This window comes from Crassostrea angulata, chromosome 3, assembly GCF_025612915.1.
Source record: "Crassostrea angulata isolate pt1a10 chromosome 3, ASM2561291v2, whole genome shotgun sequence".
Lineage (NCBI taxonomy): Eukaryota > Metazoa > Mollusca > Bivalvia > Ostreida > Ostreidae > Magallana > Magallana angulata.
In genome coordinates, this window is record NC_069113.1 from 48,168,385 (window position 1) to 48,187,499 (window position 19,115).

Sequence of the window (19,115 nt, forward strand, 5' to 3'; positions counted from 1 at the left end):
AAAGATAAAAGTTTGGTATAGTTACAAAACTTTTTTTGGAACATCATCTGACAAAAAACATGCTGCTGGTTGATGTGTCAAACATATGCAATTTTTCTGAGCAGATTTAATATACAGAGAATTTCTTTAACTAACGAATACTAGTGCAAAGTAAGTTCATCATAGTATCGAATGTTATACAGTATTATATGCTGTTGAACTATTGAAACATAGACATATAACGTTGTATGTCTATGATTGAAATGATGTTATCAGACTATGATTAACAATGATTAAAGTCAGATAGGGCCTTACATTTCAGAATCTATTTTAGAATATGTATTTTAGGCTTAATCATTAAGATAAATGGTTGAGTTAGTTTGTGTCATTTAATAGATTTACAGTCAAGTCGTACACAGACCAACTCGTATACAGGTCAACTCGTATACAAACATTTCCGCATAAAAAAAACCAAAAGTCAGCTCGTTTACAAGGTATTTTTGATTCATTAACATTAGACAATACTTATCACCGTTTAAGACAATGAAAGTCATCTTTTGCTGTAACATATTAATATATAATCTTTTCTAAAATACATCATCTGTTGTAAGAATATTTTACTACTGGCATGCAGTATTTGTTATATTCATTATCATATTTAATATTTGACATAAATTATATAGGCATATGAAATTTTTGTATACGAGTTGACTTTCGGTGAAAGACACTGGGAATTTTTGTATACGAGCTGATTTTTGGTTGTTTATACGGAAATTTTTGTATACGAGTTGACCTGTATACGAGTTGGTCTGTGTACGACTTGACCGGACTCCATTTAATACTTAAAATGAAATTTGATATGTTGATATCATTAAACAGTGTTAAACAGGTTGGGACCATTCGCCCAAATGGGATATATACTTGATTCCTATCATATCCGGGGTTCTATGGTATCGCGGTATTTCTGTTTACATATAGTAGCACGCGCTGATATTGACGTTTGACGTCGGGATATTTTTATACATAGTAAACAGAGGCATGCTGAACATCACTGAGGTATATAATATAGGAAACTCACAATAACATTAGTTTCTGGAAATATATATTAATGATAGATTTTTTGACAAAATGATTTTACTTACCGCGATATCATAGGACGGGCTCATAAATTTAAAGTGCAAAAAATAAAAAAAATTTGATTTTGAAATTTTTGATATAAATCCGCATTAATGTGTATCAAATGCAACAACTTTTGGTTAACAAGTTTTTCTTTAAGTCTATAGTTTGTAAGATTGATCCCCAATAAGTTTTCGATATACCGAGGGATCAATCTCCATAATAGTATGGTTACAGAAAAAGTTGTTTACCAAAAGTTGCTGCACTTAATCTATTAATTCTAATGCGGATTTATATAAAAAATTTCAAAATCAAAATTTTTTTATTTTTTGCACTTTAAATTTATATCCCATTTGGGCTATTATATCCCAAACGGGCTATTATATGCCATTTGGGTGTTTGGTCCCAACCTGTTAAAGCTAAACAGTGCTAATTTAAAAGATAATATGCAGTATGATGTATTTTATGATGCATGCATGGTCATCATTAGTATGGATTTGTTGTTTAGGCCATGCACGTACAATGTCTTCAGATGATGAAAGAAAGAAACAGGGCTTAATCTCCCTTCCCCCAGAACTTGTAGAAAAAATCTTTTTGTATCTTGATGTGGAAGACATTGCCAGGTTATCCTGTGTCTGTTTGGCATGGCGAGAAATTGCTAATGTTGACCATATATGGTAAGTATGAATGCATTTGAAGTCATGACATGTCTCTGTGAATACTAGTACATTTAATTTGTCAAAGCAAATTGCAACATACATGTATTTGATAACTTCTCTTTTAAATAATTTTGCTGTATCAAAGATTGACACTTCATACTTAATTCTGATCTTTGGCACATATACTTTCACATTTAGAGGTTCTGCAAAAAAGTAAGTACTTGTAAGCATGACTATAAGAATTTAGTCCTTATAATGAAAGCATGGATTGAACTGGTTTGTTGGTTTTCAGGCTGCATCATTGTATGGAGAGGAAGTGGATGAGATTTGGTCTTCATGACAACATCCTTCAAGAATTGCCATTGTGCAAACCCCAGTCCAATGTTTCCAATACATCTCCTTACTTCAGGCTCTATAGTAATGAATTCTTAAATATCTTTATTTATATTTGTGAGGATCGAATAATGATTTGTGGATTTATTGGGTATACCTCCCATCCACAAAATTACTCGCCTTTAGTATGACAACACTTTTTATATTGGAACAATAATTTATTCAAGAAAATTGCCTACACACAAAGTTAACCCTAGGCTAGTAAACCTATAAATTTTGGGCCATGAAAATCAATCATCCTATACAGATAAAAATCACCCAAAAGGAACTTTTTCTCCAATTTTATGTATCCACAAATACAACTATTCTTATATTGAAAATCCAAAAATTATTTTTTTCAGTTCCTAAAGAAACACGACTTTCCCCAATATGTCGTTGGAAGAATGTGTTCATCAGAGTTTTACATTTATTCAAAAACTGGGATAAAGGACGTTACACTTTACCTTTGACACTTAAAGGTCATAAAGATCAGGTCAAGGCCATCGATTGTAATAGTAAGTACATATGAAGTGTATATATGTCTGCCAATTGCAAACATATCAATAATGTGCTTCATGTGATTTTTCCTTTTTTTAATTATTATTTATAAATATTGATTTCCATGACAACATTATTTTTTATTTTTAAATCTTGAAATGCATTTTTTTGTGAAAATATAGCTAAAAATTGATGTAGTACAAATTCATGTAAACTGGTGAGATCTCATGGACATTTTACTAATAAAGTAACTATAATTGGTGATTAAACACATACCCTTTTCACAGGAACTTGCATAGTAAGTGGCTCAGAGGACAATACAGTGATTGTGTGGAGTTTAAGTACTGGCTCCAAGTTATTTGACATCAAAGTTCATTCAGATGCTGTGACAGCTGTCAAATTAAAGGTCAGAAATCTATTTTTTTTTGTAACTGTAAAGACTCCCACTTACTTTCAAAATAGATTTTTTAAGGAAATTTATCTAATTTTGTTTATGAAAAAAAAATTACAGGTCTGGAGTTAACTTAACTATTAATGTCATTTCCTATAATATTGGTACAGTAAAACACGGTTATAGCAAACACGCTTATAATGAATTGACACTTTCATTCCTGGTGACTTTCTTTCGTGTTGTAAACCAAATGGATATAACAAATTACGCTTAGAACAAAGCAAAATCGCCTGTTCCTGGCACTTCGTTATAGGCGTGTTTACTGTAAATATGCAACTGTATTACTTAATTTCTCCATGTGGTGCTATTCTTTTGCTAGATGCTGAGAATCATCTCAAATATAAGAGGTTCAATCACTAAAAGCATTGATGTTCATGTACATTACTCAATTCTAAGTAATTCAGAAATCACAAAAATTTGCACCTGCATAAAATGCAGTTATACAGTACCAAAAATTCACGCAAAATTAAATACGTAATTTTTTTTTTTATTATATTTGCATAGAGTGCAAACCCGATTCATTTGTTTTGTACTTTGACTCATAGACAGAGAGAATTTAATTATTTTTTCATGAAGGTATTTTATGTACTTTATAGATAAAGATGATAAACCTCAGTTGAAGTTAATTTTCTTGAGAGCATACCCAAGTCCAAGTAGTGTAGTGGACAATGCACTCGCTTTTCACCGCTGCGACCCGAGTTCGATCCCGTGATCGACAGTGGTTGTATCTGATATGGTATGGCGGTCGCACGCTTGGACACATGGGTTCTCTCTGGGTACTCCGGCTTCTTCCCACACCAATGACCCCCTCGAGCTAACAACCGTGCCAATGAGAGATATTGATATTAGTTGTTGAACTTGTTTATCAATCGTTGTAAAATAAATAAAGTTCATTTTTTTCATACCGGTAGTATGTAATCAAATCAAAATACAGTAAAACACGGTTATAGCGAACACGTTTATAATACATTGAAGCTTACTGCAAAGTGAATTTCATTCCATGTGACTATTTTATAAGTTGTGAACTTTATGGATATAACTAATTACACTTTTAACAAAGCAAAATCGCCATTCCTGGCACTTCATTATAAACGTGTTTTACTGTACATGTAAACCTTATTGTGTGGGTACAGGGCAACATGCTGGTGACAGGCTGTGCTGACAGCTCAGTGCGGGTGATCGATTCCACCACCGGTCAACTGGCCTTCTCTCTCCAAGGTCATCAGGGGTCAGTGGACCACCTGGCCATCATTGAGGACTTTATCGTCAGTGCTGGCACTGACAGGTAAATATCCTGTGCCATCAAAGTTTGTTAATATTTCAAAATGTGCTAGATTTTTTGGCATGTGTATCTATTTTATTTTCTGTGTAATTTGATTTATCGTAAACTGTAAACCAATTTTTATTTGCGGCAACTTTATTTCGCGATTAACTGCCAATAAACTGGTTCGTGACGACTAATGTTCGCTACCAAGCCTTATCCAAACCTGTATTGTTATAAAAGACTATAAACAAAGGATTGGTTCCAGGCGAGAAATATTCGCGATAACAAGGCTCTCGCTAACCACGTGAAAATTTCTCGCACACAAATAAAAGTTGGTTTACACTATATATGATAAAGCTTAGTGCATATTTTGTAAAAATGGGGTAAATACCTAATACGTACAGTTTTTTTGTTTTCATAAATGGAAACACCTTCCATAATGGAGTCTTAATTAAATATTGATTAATTTTATTGATTAGAACAGTGATGGTCTGGTCCATATCTCAACAGAAACATGTGCATACCTTACGAGGACATGTGGATGAAATAGAGGTAATCACTCACACCATTGTTTTGTTTATTCTCTATTTGTGAGCCATGGAGGGATCAGTCATTGTTGGTTGTTTTCAGTGCATGGCTCACAGTGGCTACACAGTGGTGACTGGGTCCTGGGACAAGGCACTGATGGTGTGGGACATCAGACAGGAGGACGCGGTACAGATGCTTCATGGGCACAGAGAGGGTAAGTCAAACAGGAGGATGCTGTACAAATACTTCATGGGCACAAGGAGGGTAAGTCAAACAGGAGGACTCTGTAACTATGTTTTATGTACACAGAGGGTAAGTCAGACAGGAGGACACTGTACAGATGCTTCATGGGCACAGAGAGAGTAAGTCAAACAGGTGGATGCTGTAAAAATGCTTCACAGGCACAGAGAGGGTAAGTCAAACAGGAGAACTCTGTGCAGATGCTTCATGGGCACAGAGAAGGTAAGTCAAAAAGGACGATGCTGTAACTATGCTTTATGTACACAGAGAGAGTAAGTCGTACAGGAGGATGGTGTACAGGTGCTTAATGGCCAAAGAGAGGGTAAGTCAAATAGGAGGATGCTGTACAAATGCTTCATGGGCACATAGAGGGTAAGTCAAACAGGAGGACACTGTACAGATGCTTTATTGGCACAAAAGAGGGTAAGACCAAACTGTGTTATATGCTATAGAAAGATGGGAACATTTTTTTGACATGTTCCATTCCACTCCACAGAGGGTAATTTGAGTTGTGACTTGCTGTTACTGATGTATAAAAAATACATGGTAACTGTCTTAAAGTATAGGCAATATTTGGACCAGGGTAAGAAAATGTGATGAAGGGCAAGACTTGTATAGCCCTCTTTACATTTCAGCCTTACTTGTTTGTAGTCATTACATGCTGTTACTTGTTTGTAGTAGTTACATACTGTTACTTGTTTGTAGTCGTTACATGCTGTTACTTGTTTGTAATGGTTACATGCTGTTACTTGTTTGTAGTTGTTACATCCTGTTTCTTGTTTGTAGTCGTGACATGCTGTTACTGTACGGAGGACACAGTCATCAGTGGGAGTGGGGACTCAGATGTCCGGATCTGGAGGATTCCATCTGGAGAGTGTCTACAAGTTCTGTCAGCTCACAAGGCTGAAGTGGTATGTAAATGGAATAAATCTCAACCTTGTGGGATTATCTCAGAAGTGTATTCTGTTCTTGACTTGAAAATATTTGATGAAGGTTTTAAGATCAATTCTTTAAAAAAGGCCCTGCAGGTTTATTAATCATTTTTTCAACAGTTTAATAAAATTTGGTCTTTAATATTGATATAAAGTACCAACTCAGTGGATTATCTTTATAATGTCATAGAATCAGCTGATTCAAAAGTTCATGGATTGAATAAGATTGATTATATTACAATCTGTACTTGATACCAAGTATAAAATGATTGTGTTAATTTATAAATCAAATTGCATTACCAGTTTTAACAAAAATTCACAATTTTCTCTTTTGGTTCAACTCTTATTCCCCACTGCAGTGTGAGGCAAAAATGAGCAGATGCAAAAAAAATCCAGCTTACCTATATAGGTACATGTACCACCACCACTGTATTATTCATTTTATCAAACTCTTTTCTTTTAGTATTGTTTGGCTTGCTCAACAGATGTAATAGCTTCAGGATCATCAGATAGCACGATCATCATATGGAGTTACTCTGGTAAGGTGTTGCGTATTCAAATGTACCTGTACATTGCACTTATTGAAGCAGTTTGACTTGCTGAAAATTATCTCTTCCTATTAAATTTCTCATCTAAGTGATGTGGATTTTTAATAATGACATAATGAATGCAAAAGTTTCAAACATGTACATATTGGCAGTCAGAATTTTTTTTATATTTACATAATTATATGGATATTTAAACCTGTCTGTGTTTGTTCCCTTAGGGAGCCTCCTACACACGTTGACGGGCCACCTAGGTGTGGTCAGGTGTTTGTACATCAACGAGTTCCGCCTAGTGAGTGGTGGCGACCAGAAAAAGATCAACGTCTGGGACTACCGGGTGTGTACTGACAGATCAAACTAAGAGCTCTGTACTGTTGATGATCACATGGTCAAACTGAAAGCTCTGTACTGTTGATGATCACATGGTCAAACTAACAACTCTGTACTGTTGATGATCACATGGCCAAACTAACAACTCTGTACTGTTGATGATCACATGGTCAAACTAACAACTCTGTACTGTTGATGATCACATGGTCAAACTAACAACTCTGTACTGTTGATGATCACATGGTCAAACTGAAAGCTTTGTACTGTTGATGATCACATGGTCAAACTAACAGCTCTGTACTGTTGATGATCACATGGTCAAAGTAACAGCTCTGTACTGTTGATGATCACATAGTTTTGTAGTGATAGATTTGGTAGAAGATCACATTGCTGTGACTTTTTTGTTTTCATTAATCTTTTTATAACATGATGTTACAAGTTGAATGTTATCCAATGGTTGTTTTCATTAATCTTTTTATAACATGATGTTACAAGTTGAATGTTATCCAATGGTTGTTTGCATTAAAGTTTTCTTTTGATTGGATTCCTTACAGAAACAAAGGGGATTTTTGACAAAAACTAGACATATGAATAATTACATTGGTTTTGTAATACATCTGTATGGCCTTTTATATAGCCAAGGGTATATCGGATGGTCAGAACTAAAGTTGCGTGGTTGTTGAGCTAGTGTCTATTTGTATATTTGAAAATTTCAAAATGACCAAGTTAAAATATATGCTATGCCTTAAATTCTAAGCAACACTATTTTGTTTACACAAATCATAATGAATTGCTAAATGGTAGTTTGAGGAAGTGACCTTTGACCTCTTATTTATTTTTGTAGAGCGGTAAACTGCTGAATACGATTCATCGCAACCCCACGCGGCTCCATAAGATGCTGGTCACTGACACTAAGCTGATAACAGCCTCCCCAGAGACCCCGGGGACAGTCACCATGATCAGTTACTGGTGACCACTACTCCTCAGAGACCCAAGGGACAGTCACCTTCATCATTTACTGGTGACCACTACCCCCCAGGATGGAGGATATCATACTGGTTTGTTATAGATACCAATAAACTTCTTCAATTGGACAAGTGAAATATTTCAGCACCAGAACTTTGTCAGCATCTGGAACTTGTCACAGTTTGAGCATATTTAACATCAGAACTCTGTTAAATGAACACTGAATAGCCAGTTAGGATTTAGAGTGTCTTATTCAATCAAATTCAAATATTTCATGATTGATTGCAAGAGTTTTACTGGACCATTCATTGGTCAGACCTTCTACTTAGCTCAAGTTTGATTGCTTTGTGAGTGTTTAACTACACAATGTAGATGACTAGAGTGTGTGTGTGTGTGTGTTAAACCACAATACACAATTCCAACACAATTCATTTAGGTGATTTCTGGCAAACAATCAAAATATTATAAATTACAGTTATTAAACACGAGCAAGTTTTGGTACACTGTAACCTTTGAAATACTAATTCTGTACAAATGTGAATTTTACCTTGACTAACATTCCTTAAAGTTTATCACTAGGTGAATGGTTTCAATATGGGAACTGCACTACATTATGAATAACATATTTTTAAATTCTGTATCTCCACCAAAAGTATAATCTGGCCTGATGTGTTTACTTTACTACACAAGAATTTTTACCCTAAAAATGAAGCCATGTACAATTGTCCACATAATTTTTATTTCTTGATACTTGTATTACATTGTCTGGGGTATCATATTTTTTGCCATGTCAAAAGACCTCATGTGCCTTTATAACAAAAAGTTGCTCAGAATTAAAACATTTACATATAAACCAGTATAATTGTCTGTTCTATTAATCATTACTAAATATAGTGATATTTTTTATAATCTTTACTTTTTATGTACATTTTGAAATATCTGTGATAATTTGTGTATTTTGAGTACACAAAAATCTGTGATAATATTTCTTTATTTTGTTCATGCAGGATTGAATAAACATTTTGTTGATAGAATTACATTTATTTAGTTTTAATTGAGATGAAACTGCATGTAAACTGTATTATTCCTTGTGCAGAACTGCCTGGATTTTACCACCAAGCCCAATCATTAAGAACTGTTGGAGGGGCTAGTACCGGTAATTGTTACAACTGCTTTGATGGGAACATTTTGTTCACCTGGAACATGATTTTTTTAATACATATTTCTTAAGATTTTTTAACCTTTGAACAATTTCACACTTCTGCGGATTCATTTGACCACATTTTACTAACGTTATAACTATAAGTTCATGTATATGCATTCAGGGATAACAGAAATCTTCTTTTGAGCTTACAACTTAAGCATAAGTTTGTACGAAATTATTAATTAATAAAAATTCTGTGTTGATAAGACTTAAGTGTTACCAAGGAAATGCACGATTTTGATGTTTTATGATGGCGAGGTATTCATTTTATACTTGCACATAGTTGTTACAACTCTTCCACTGAAATCTATTAAAATAACACACCTCACTACTTATTATCCTACCAATCTCTTTTAATTAAGCAACATAAATTCCTCTATCAGATAAATTACATGTATAAAACTTTTAGATGGCCAATCTGCAATCAGTACACCCAGGTGACCATTAAGGCCCATAAGCCTCATATAAATTTTAGCTGGTCTTACGAGTATTTTTCGGAGGATGGTGGGAAGGGTTTCTCCTTTCTTTGTTTAAAGTGCCTTCATTGATCAGCTAAATGACCGGGATTATCAATTTATACAACCTAATATATTTTGTTTGATAAATAGAGTATTTTTGGTTCAAATTTTTTTCGTCTTTAGGGTTTTTGGGATAGAGGACTCCAAAGTAACTTTTCTGGCCGAAAATATTTTAGGTAAATCGGGACTGTATATAATATGAAATAAAAGGATGTAATTTACTCATATAAAAGTATTAAAAGATTATTTTATTACACAAGGTAGATAATGATTAATTGTAGTCCATACGTTGTCAAGTGATATCGATTACAATCTACATCTATATAGTCCATCAAAAAGCAAACACTGGATTTTGTTTGAGCAATAATTAAACACAGGATATCTATTTCAAGAATAATGTGGATATTTTACCTTTGTAAACAGAACTCTAAATTGACAAATTAATTAGCACGCTATATAGTGATTTTATCGGTGACAGATCCAGATTCTCGCTAAAGTTCAGTAAATTGTACATTTTTTTTTCATTTTATTTCAATCACAAAATCATTGTACAATGGTACACAGAGATAATAATAGTACAATATGTGGTTTTTCTTACTAAATAACAATGCATGCGTAAGAGAGAGAGAGAGAGAGAGAGAGAGAGAGAGAGAGAGAGAGAGAGAAAAAAAATAGACATGTACAAGATCAACTCCTGCTCACTGTCACCAATTCTCTTTAGTTTTTTTTCACCGTACTGTTTTCGTCATAAGCAGCATTCTAAATAACAGATGTTTAATTTCAATATAAAATACATACATATCAGTTATGTTTACATAAATCTTGCGGCTTTTCAATTTAAGTGTACAAAAAAATACATTTCAAATATCCCCTCTCTCTCTCTCTCTCTCTCTCTCTCTCTCTCTCTGCGATATTTAGCACCATATTACAAGCCTAAGCTCTTGAGCTTCGCCTACAATGCTAACAGATCAATAGAGCCACGCACGCACTACATGGCTGGTCCGTCGTCTGGAGGAAACAGGGAGTCCAGTGTTGTCCTTATTTCCTCGTTCTGTTTTTATGCTCTTCCGGCTTATAACATGCATGTCGACTTCATATTGCAACGACGTTTCATCCGAGTAAGTATACTGTTGCATCGATTCTTCTTTCCTACCACAGGTTTATATATACTAGACGCTGTCTTTTTTTGTAATGCGAATTCAATATTTTTAGGTGATTTCCATTTCGGCGAAAAAAGAGTCCCTCTGCAAATAGCAGGTAAAATATGTGACATGGGCCTACCTAGGTCTAGTCATTTCCCTGTCAGATTGACGTTCTAAGCGTGACCCAACTTGACCCGATAGAAAGGGGGCGGGCCCCGGGAAAGAGAGCAGTGCGTTGTACACCTGATTATCAGATATCTGTATTTATCGAGATCAACCGTATACTTTATCAAAACTCACCTTTAAATTCGTATGAATTCAGAACCGCGAAAAAACAACAAAATGGCTTTGTGAAACAAAACAGTGCTCTTTGTGATTAAAAAAAAGCCACCTAAGGCGGCTGACTTGAAGTAAATCATTAATAATATTGTGCAAGCCAAAACTGAGAGAGAGAGAGGGGGGGGTAGGTTAAAAAAATCTACGCGAACTTGTCATATTGCATTACGGGCAATGCGGAGGGACAACAGAGGTATGTGCGCGCCGGAGTTGCCACCGCTGCTGCTATCTTGACAATATCGTTGATTGTCAGCAGATAAATTTGTCAGTATCGCCGTCAGAAGTTAAAAAAAACCCGGACGTGACTGTGGAATTTTTAACCTGTCGATCTAGCCGTCAAAGGTCAGTATGTTAAAACAGCGTCAAATAATTAGTAACAGCGTTAAAGTAAATGATGGGCTTCTTCTTTGGAAATATGAACGTGTTTAATGGGAATCGATCGACTTTTTTTTTGGTCACATTACTGGGGCACACGAATCTTCCTTGCTTTTGTGCCGTTTTGTCCCTAGTATCTGGACCGTTTTCGATAAACATAAATGTACGATAAATAAATTATCGCTATCAAAATGTACGAATGCTTGTCTCTATAATGAAGTGTCCAACACCGTTTTTCATAATTTCTGCTGTGTATGTGACCCCACACCAACACCCCCCCCCCCCCAACTTAGTTTTCATGTGGGAAATTTGAAGGAAAGAAATCTGAGATAGCCTTTCAAATTAAAGCAGAGCCTCGTCATTTCTACCGGTGACACCTACCTGTACTTTATATGTATTATACAGTTGTATTCAATCCCATCCAAAGTAGTTATAGCACTGCGGCGTATAGAAACGCTTTTTCCCTAGCAGTCTAATTGGATTTCTCTTGTGTTACAAAAAGCAGACGGAGTTGACATGATGTTATTTTGTATGGATAGATGATGGGAGAAGAATAGGGGTATTTTTTCGCTTGACATCTGTAATAGGAGTCGTGAAATCTCCTACAAAGGCAACAAAAGCAGACGAGAGGACGTTCGTGGCGGGAAGTCTTGGGAAGTATGCAGACGAGACACGGGTATCGGCTGATGTCTGAGAGAGAGAGAGAGAGAGAGAGAGAGAGAGAGAGAGAGAGAGAGAGAGACCTACATCGCTGAATTATCTAAGCCAATAAATCAAAGATGTCCGGTGTACTTTTGCAGTGGTTTTGACAGATTGCGCAATATATAAGTCGCTAGACAAGCACTACAATTGTACCTAACAAACCAGTACGTCTATATAATATGATACGACAAAAAGCATTTATCTTCTTGGGAAAAAAACCCAACACCGGCTATAAATAATGCACAATCTTGATTAATTTGGGAGGGTTCTGCAGTTCATATATATCTTATGTCAGTTGTATATTCAATTTAGTGTTACCCAATCGATACACAGAACGACCTAGCGGGGAAACGGGGGATATTGTGCAGAACAAACAGTCTGTCAGATGTCAGAATTTGTATATTTTTATTATCTTTAAACTATTCAAGATATTTATGTTTGAAACGATTTAGTTTTAAAAAAAGGGAAAAAAACTAACTACAGTATAACCGGTGCGTGAATCCAGCGGCATGTGTTAGTGATAATTTATCTAGCCCGGTAGCTAGACGCGTCTCATTCTTCACTCTTGTTTTTCAGGTGCCAGTTTTTTTTACCCCCTTGAATCATTCAGTTCCTGTTCCCAGACTGACGTGAAGAAAGCGGGACTGAAGCGTTAGAGTACAATGAAAAATGTGTGGTTTAAGAGACGTGCATAGTGAATTCTAACGGGCGGGAGAGTAACTTATGCAATACAAGATGCCCAGGAAAAAATTAAAAGCTCACGAAAAGATGTTTTCTAAAATTGTGGATAGAATTGGACTGCAATGGCATGATCATTTCAAAAGACCTGGTTGTGAACAATGTTGAAATTGCTCTGGAGACGAGTGTCGCCATGGAAACTGTGTCTCCTATCTTCCTTGGTTGTCCTGGGTTTAAACGTGACCTTACATTGGCGTTTTGACAAGCTAGAATGGGGGGCGGAGGGGGTAGGGAATTCTGACTGGAGGGGTCTTAGTGAACAGGTATTTAGATCCCATGGGTTCCATGGGACATTTGAAAACCGTCTGCGAAAGCTAATGGAGAAATCCACAGACGTAGGGTTAGATGTGATCAAAATTCAAAACGAAGCTCCTATGTCAGTGTCTTACACAGAAAATCTGATCGAGTGTGAGGATTTCGTGAAAATAACGAACAGGACGTATTTAGAGTCAGGCTGGACGAAGGCCGTGTATAAAGGGTACTACAGGGGACACCCCGTCGCCATAAAAACAGTAGACGTGAGAGGTCATCATTTGAGGTCGTGTGTGACCAAAGGTCGTAACCATGGTGACTGTTACCAACTGGCAGCACAAAAAATTGTGAAAGAGATTGTTGTTCTACAGGCTATTGCCCACAACAATGTTGTTAAGGTATGTCGTTATGTTAAAAAATACGAGAAAAAATCAGGTCAAGGTCTTTAATTGTGTGTGACTGTTTATTTCTACACCTTATAGGCTTATACAATGTACTTGATTTATCATTCAGTCGATCACAAACTTTCTCCAGTCTCTATTCTAAAGTCAAACGTCAAGTTTATGTTCTTGTCTTTAAGGTACTTCATTGCACGTAGATTTATACTTTTTAATACACTACGTCACAAGATAACAATGCAAACATTTTGTTAAACTGTTTTAATCAGTCGATAGCGCAGTGGTTAAAGTACCGGGCTTATGAACCGCAGATCATGAGTTCGAATCCGTCTGGTCTTTTGTTAACCTATACCGATGCTAAATTAAATGTTTGAAAATTTTGAAAAGTTAATAAATTTTATTTTTCCAAAACTACACATTTTTTTTTACATATTGATTAATGTTAAAATGTTGGTGACGGCAAGGTCAGATACCTTTGGAATTTTATAAAGAAGTTGCGATGGTATATAGATCAAAGTTACTGTTACTTGAAAGGGGAAAAACACCACGCGACAACTTTACTTTATAGCAAAATTAATAAATCTCTATGAATAGTCGATGTTCAGCTAGATTGATTGCATTTTTTCTCGATTTGGATAACAGCCTTCACACATTGAAAACAATGAACCTGTAGAATATAAATCAATCAATTGTTGGGATATTTTTTTAAGTATGTGATATCGGGAGATAAGAATATTTTCTCGGCATTCAGCCCGCTATAAGAACGGGTTGTATATCTTATATTGCCGCGCGTGTTTGCTAAGCCCTCGAAAACGTCACACGTAATCAACCGGGAAACCTGACGCGTGTTAAAGCCACTCGTCTGTCTTGTCAGAGACGGTGGGGAGAAAAATGTCTGAACCCATAAAAAGCCAAGCAAACAAAATATCTGTTCACAGTATTCAAACAAAGATTCTGTTGCCAAGAATCGAATCGTGTATATTTATGAAAACAAAAATTTGAGGATATTTGATTCGCACTATTTTAATACACGAATCCAGGATTATATTAATCTAAAAAAAAGTTTTAGATCATAAGCATTGTTCGAACTATTTTTCATTCCATGATGCCAAGTTGACAAAAATATTAATTGATACATGTTTATTTTATTTCGCAAAATTAATTAATTGTACGAAGTATTTTAATTGTCAGTCATGCTGATTGAACTTATAATGCACATAATGACCGCAGAATGTCCCTTGTAATGGACAAACCTAGGCATATGTTGATGAAGTCTAAACATGCTAAAAACTGCCTTACTACCTGTTAAATACAATGTAAGAAATAGACAGGCGGACGTTACTGTCATGTTGTAAATTTTGTATTTACTGCCACCCAGTAAATTCAAAATTTACCAATTTACATGATATTACATTTATAACATTGCCAAATTGACACAAAAACCAGCAGAATTTGAAGTCGAGGTTACTCAGCTGTCAAGTTACGGTTGCAGGTGCTAGGATTCTGTGTCCCTGGAACTAACAGAGACATCCAAGAGGTTGCCATGGTAACAGAGTTGGGTGAGGGTGTGGACTTGATCAAACTCCTCCAGATGTCCTGGGAGGATCGCTTCAGGGTGAGACACTGCTGGTTCAAACCGCTGGACACTGAACGCTTCATTATGTTTGTTTTGTGTTGAATGTTGTTTGTTTGTTTTTTTTTTTGTGTTTTCATTTTGGAGGGGGATACTTTGTTGAATGTACATATACCGATATTACAAGGTAGAGTGTTACAGTTGCACAAAAAGTGCTGGAAAGTCAGTGTACATGTAACATACCTGTATGCCATGTTTGCTATTTCAGTACCGACACTTTTCAGTTTTCTATTGCATGGATCAAGATTTTTTGCTGCATTTTCAGGATTGTTAACTTATTCTAAGACCCCACCTATTGCATAATAAAGATTTTAAGATATGAGAATCAATTTCAAGATGTTAGATTTTTGTGGAAATCATGACTTCCAAATTATAATCAATGATGCTTTATCCAAAACTAGGGAGGAAATTTAAGAGTAAAAACAATGCGTATCATCTTTTGCATTTGTTCATTAATGTTATATACGTCAGTCGCTGCCCAACAAATGCATTTTATCAATCGCTCTCTTATAAATCAACACCCTTAAGCTTTATTGACAATGAAAATCGTGAATACCGAGATATTCGATAAATAGACCATGATTAGAGGGTAAAATAAATACTGTAATTTGTTATTAAGACTTTCGAAACGGGAAGATGGAAGTTTTATCAGCAAAATGGAAAGGAACTGTTGAAATCTATAACATCGTGTTTACTGGTTAATCGTAATGAACGAGACCAGGTGAAGGGAGGCCAAACTCATCCAACTTATTTGTTTTCTAGCAACGTATTTCAAATTGCAAAAGAATTTTGTCATCATGCACATTACTAGTGTATCACGATTTGACAAAAATCAACTATTTTCGAAGTAAGTAAAGTCGGGAGATACAGAGCAACATGTTTATCCGGATATCATTTAACTCGATGTATATGTATAGACTGTATGAAAATTTTAACGATCGTGAAACAAATTCACACCACTAAAACTGATTAGATCCGGTATTTCAAAGCAATTTTTGTGGAATATTTTTGTGACTAATTGATATTTTGCAGGTATTTATAACGCGGAAGTCACGGAAAAAAGTCAAAAACTGTCACCTCTTTCTTTCTAGAAGTTAAACGGATGTTACATCGATCTCATGTGAACAATCTGAAAGGGATTAAAAGTCAGATGTAAATAAAAAATCTATGGTATTTATGTGAAACAATTGTTGGGAACAATATACATAACAAATATCACCGTGCCCGCATTAATTATTCCTATATGAATTCCATTGCATTGTTTATAATATATATGTACTGTACATGTCATTAAAGGTGGAGGTGAAATTGTCCTTAAAATTGCAGATAATGAATGTGCCCCCGCCTCCCCCCTCCAAAAAAAAAGATTCTGTTGAAGAATTTCCGCTCTAACCTTGTAGATTTCGTACGATATTTCCTCCATCATTGAGTGGATGGCTTCCAGTCACTATGGCAGCCTCGCTATGAACGACTTCCGCCGCCAACAGTTTGTACTGGTCAATGGCTCTCTTAAACTCTCTGACGTTGACGATTTGGGCTTTGGGGATCCGGTCTGTGAAGTAGATAATGAATGCACGTTACGTTTTGCGAGCTCCAACTTCACTCAAACGTAAGACATGATGGTCTGCTTTTTTTAAATTGTATATGCTTAAAACGATTACATCATAGAACGTACTTAAACAATATCTAATTAAAAGATAAAACATAGTAAGATTTACATAATCTACTTCTATGTAAGAATACCGGTATATTGTACCTTATTATTATTATTATTTGGATCTTTTAAATACTTTTATATTTTCATTTATAAATGATGATCATTATTATTTATGGTATGTATATCCATTATTTAAATATTTGCGTTCTGTTGTTTATTTTTTTTCATTCAATGTCTACTGAATTTAGGAGGTCGTAAAATAAATGAAGATTTTTACAATTTAGATTACCCTGTAAAGAAGGGAAGTGTTCGAATTACAACGAGATGAAAAACTTATTTAACGGAGGTCGCCATTTTACGACGTTTTTACTCCCCCATGGTGCCCCCGAATCGCTGCGCCCTCTAGTGGATAGAGTTGTGGATGGTTACAGTAATCTCACACTTAATTCTCGACAAATACTTCGTTTGATGAAGAAAATCAAAAGTCTGTATATATCAGGAAAGTACTTAAACAGGCCCATTCAGCAGTTCTCTAAAGGTGTGTGACAAAATGATATTGTACAATTGAAATAATTGTATTGTACATCTTAAATATAAAAAAAGAAACAATAAAAACCAACATATCTCCTCTGGATACCCATAAATCACTCATTCAGAAAAACAACAACAACAAACAAACAGACAAAAATCATCGGTAGCCAGTTTCTAACAGTCGTGCGTTCGATTGTTGTAGATTACCAGTTGTATCCTGCGAGTGACCTCCCCGGGAAGTTTGACTACAGGTGTCGCTTGTCGCTGTCCGGATCGGGGTGTACTCGATCAGCCTATGACGTCATGGAGGCCTCCACTATCTGTGATGCTGACCCCGAGTGTCGTGGTTTTGTTGTATCCAAGCAGACAACGTGGTCAGGTAATGTCGGTTGTTGCATGGTTTTTAAAGATTATAATAAATATTGCAAAAATATGTCGAAAAGGTCAAATTTATACTCAGTACTATCACCATACGTTTCAAAATTCTAATTCATTTCATCTCCTTTTATAGATTTAAAGCCCTGTTGATTTTGTTGTTTATTAATTTATTTTCGTCAAAAGTTAAACAATTGAATTGACCATTTGCGTTAGTAAATAGAAAAGTAAACTTAAAAGAAGATGTCTCTTTTCAGGTCGCATGCTGGTGCATTTCAAATCCGGTTATGGTCAGCCAGAAAAGAATATCGACACCTCGCTTTACGTTAGAACCACGTGACAAATGCAGTCATTAGATATACACATGCAATGTTGTACTTCTGGATAGATATTCACTTTGTTCTAGATGATTTTGAGAAAACTTATGAAAGATGAAGACAATATCGGTGTTCGATTAAAATGTATACTCTACGAACAAAAACAATTGATACGAGAATTATTGAGACCTCTTCGCTAAATGAAGATGGTGCTGACGAAAGATGACGTCATATTATTGATTGCCGAACACTGCATTTAATGTGAGGATAATGCCAGTATAAAATACTTCTGCATGCATATCATCTATTATTCTTTCACATAGGCGTCGGAACCGGGGGGGGGGGGAACTTAGCCCCCCCCCCCCCCCCACACTTTTTTGCAAAGTTAGACGTAACCATTAGGCACATAGCAGAATAGAGGGTTCAGCCCCCCCCCCCTTTTTTTCGCAGGAAATATAATTGTTCCTCAATTTACCTTGAAAGATTGAGAATTTGGAGTGATAGCCCCCCCCCCCCCCCCCCACCACCACCACGGATTAGGAATTTCATGATTTTGGAAAAGATATACTTGGTAGGTAATTTTTTTTATTAGCCTTGTTGGTTTACTCGATTTTTATGATTTTGGGGCTAAGGTTTTTTTCTCAATTAGTCTAGCCCCCCCCCCCCCCACTTTCAATTTGCTTCCGACGCCAGTGTTTCATTTTTAATTATTTAACTAAGATGTATTTTTCAAGTTTGTTTTGTGTTAAAAACCATCTCTCTTCTCCCCCCCCCCCCCCCCTTCTCTCATATTCACTATAGTTTTGGAGTGAAAGATCTCACTGATATTGTATAAATGACTCCTGTTTTGTAATGGTTTTTATTGTTAAAAGTTATGTGACATATTTTGGTGTGTGTGCAATAGTCTTGATTTCAGAGGGTGCTATTTGTACGCAGGGTAACGAGTGTCGTCCGAGATTCCGACAAGATTTACAAACCTATCCAGCATTCCATGTTGATCTGTTTATTAAATATGTTGTTTTATGTCATTTATTGTTAAATTTTGTCATAATGTGTG

General features: G+C 35.6%; 2 protein-coding genes across 8 annotated transcripts; both read left to right on the forward strand.

The window, feature by feature from the left end:
• The first annotated feature begins 1 nt into the window (after nt 1).
• LOC128176062 (F-box/WD repeat-containing protein 7-like) lies at nt 2-8,914 on the forward strand. The gene is made up of 12 exons (XM_052842105.1): nt 2-150; nt 1,604-1,772; nt 2,047-2,171; nt 2,489-2,641; nt 2,912-3,030; nt 4,209-4,360; nt 4,819-4,891; nt 4,970-5,081; nt 5,894-6,018; nt 6,503-6,578; nt 6,806-6,921; nt 7,759-8,914. The coding sequence occupies exons 2-12, from the start codon at nt 1,618-1,620 to the stop codon at nt 7,885-7,887; spliced, it is 1,335 nt and encodes a 444-aa protein (XP_052698065.1). The 5' UTR covers nt 2-150; nt 1,604-1,617; the 3' UTR covers nt 7,888-8,914.
• Nucleotides 8,915-10,671: 1,757 nt separating this feature from the next.
• On the forward strand, nt 10,672-18,395 carry LOC128176061 (extracellular tyrosine-protein kinase PKDCC-like). Of its 7 annotated transcripts, none has more exons than XM_052842102.1 (8): nt 10,672-10,720; nt 10,815-10,859; nt 12,734-13,545; nt 15,038-15,160; nt 16,579-16,787; nt 17,120-17,373; nt 17,569-17,745; nt 17,999-18,395. In XM_052842102.1, the coding sequence occupies exons 3-8, from the start codon at nt 12,997-12,999 to the stop codon at nt 18,079-18,081; spliced, it is 1,395 nt and encodes a 464-aa protein (XP_052698062.1). In that variant the 5' UTR covers nt 10,672-10,720; nt 10,815-10,859; nt 12,734-12,996; the 3' UTR covers nt 18,082-18,395. The 7 variants fall into 7 exon arrangements, 6 of the variants coding, with proteins under 6 accessions (XP_052698062.1, XP_052698060.1, XP_052698059.1 ...); XR_008242745.1 differs by lacking the exons at nt 10,672-10,720; nt 10,815-10,859 and adding an exon at nt 11,995-12,131 and having other exon boundaries at nt 17,999-18,139; nt 18,189-18,395; XM_052842100.1 differs by lacking the exons at nt 10,672-10,720; nt 10,815-10,859 and adding an exon at nt 11,218-11,422.
• The last annotated feature ends 720 nt before the right edge of the window (nt 18,396-19,115 follow it).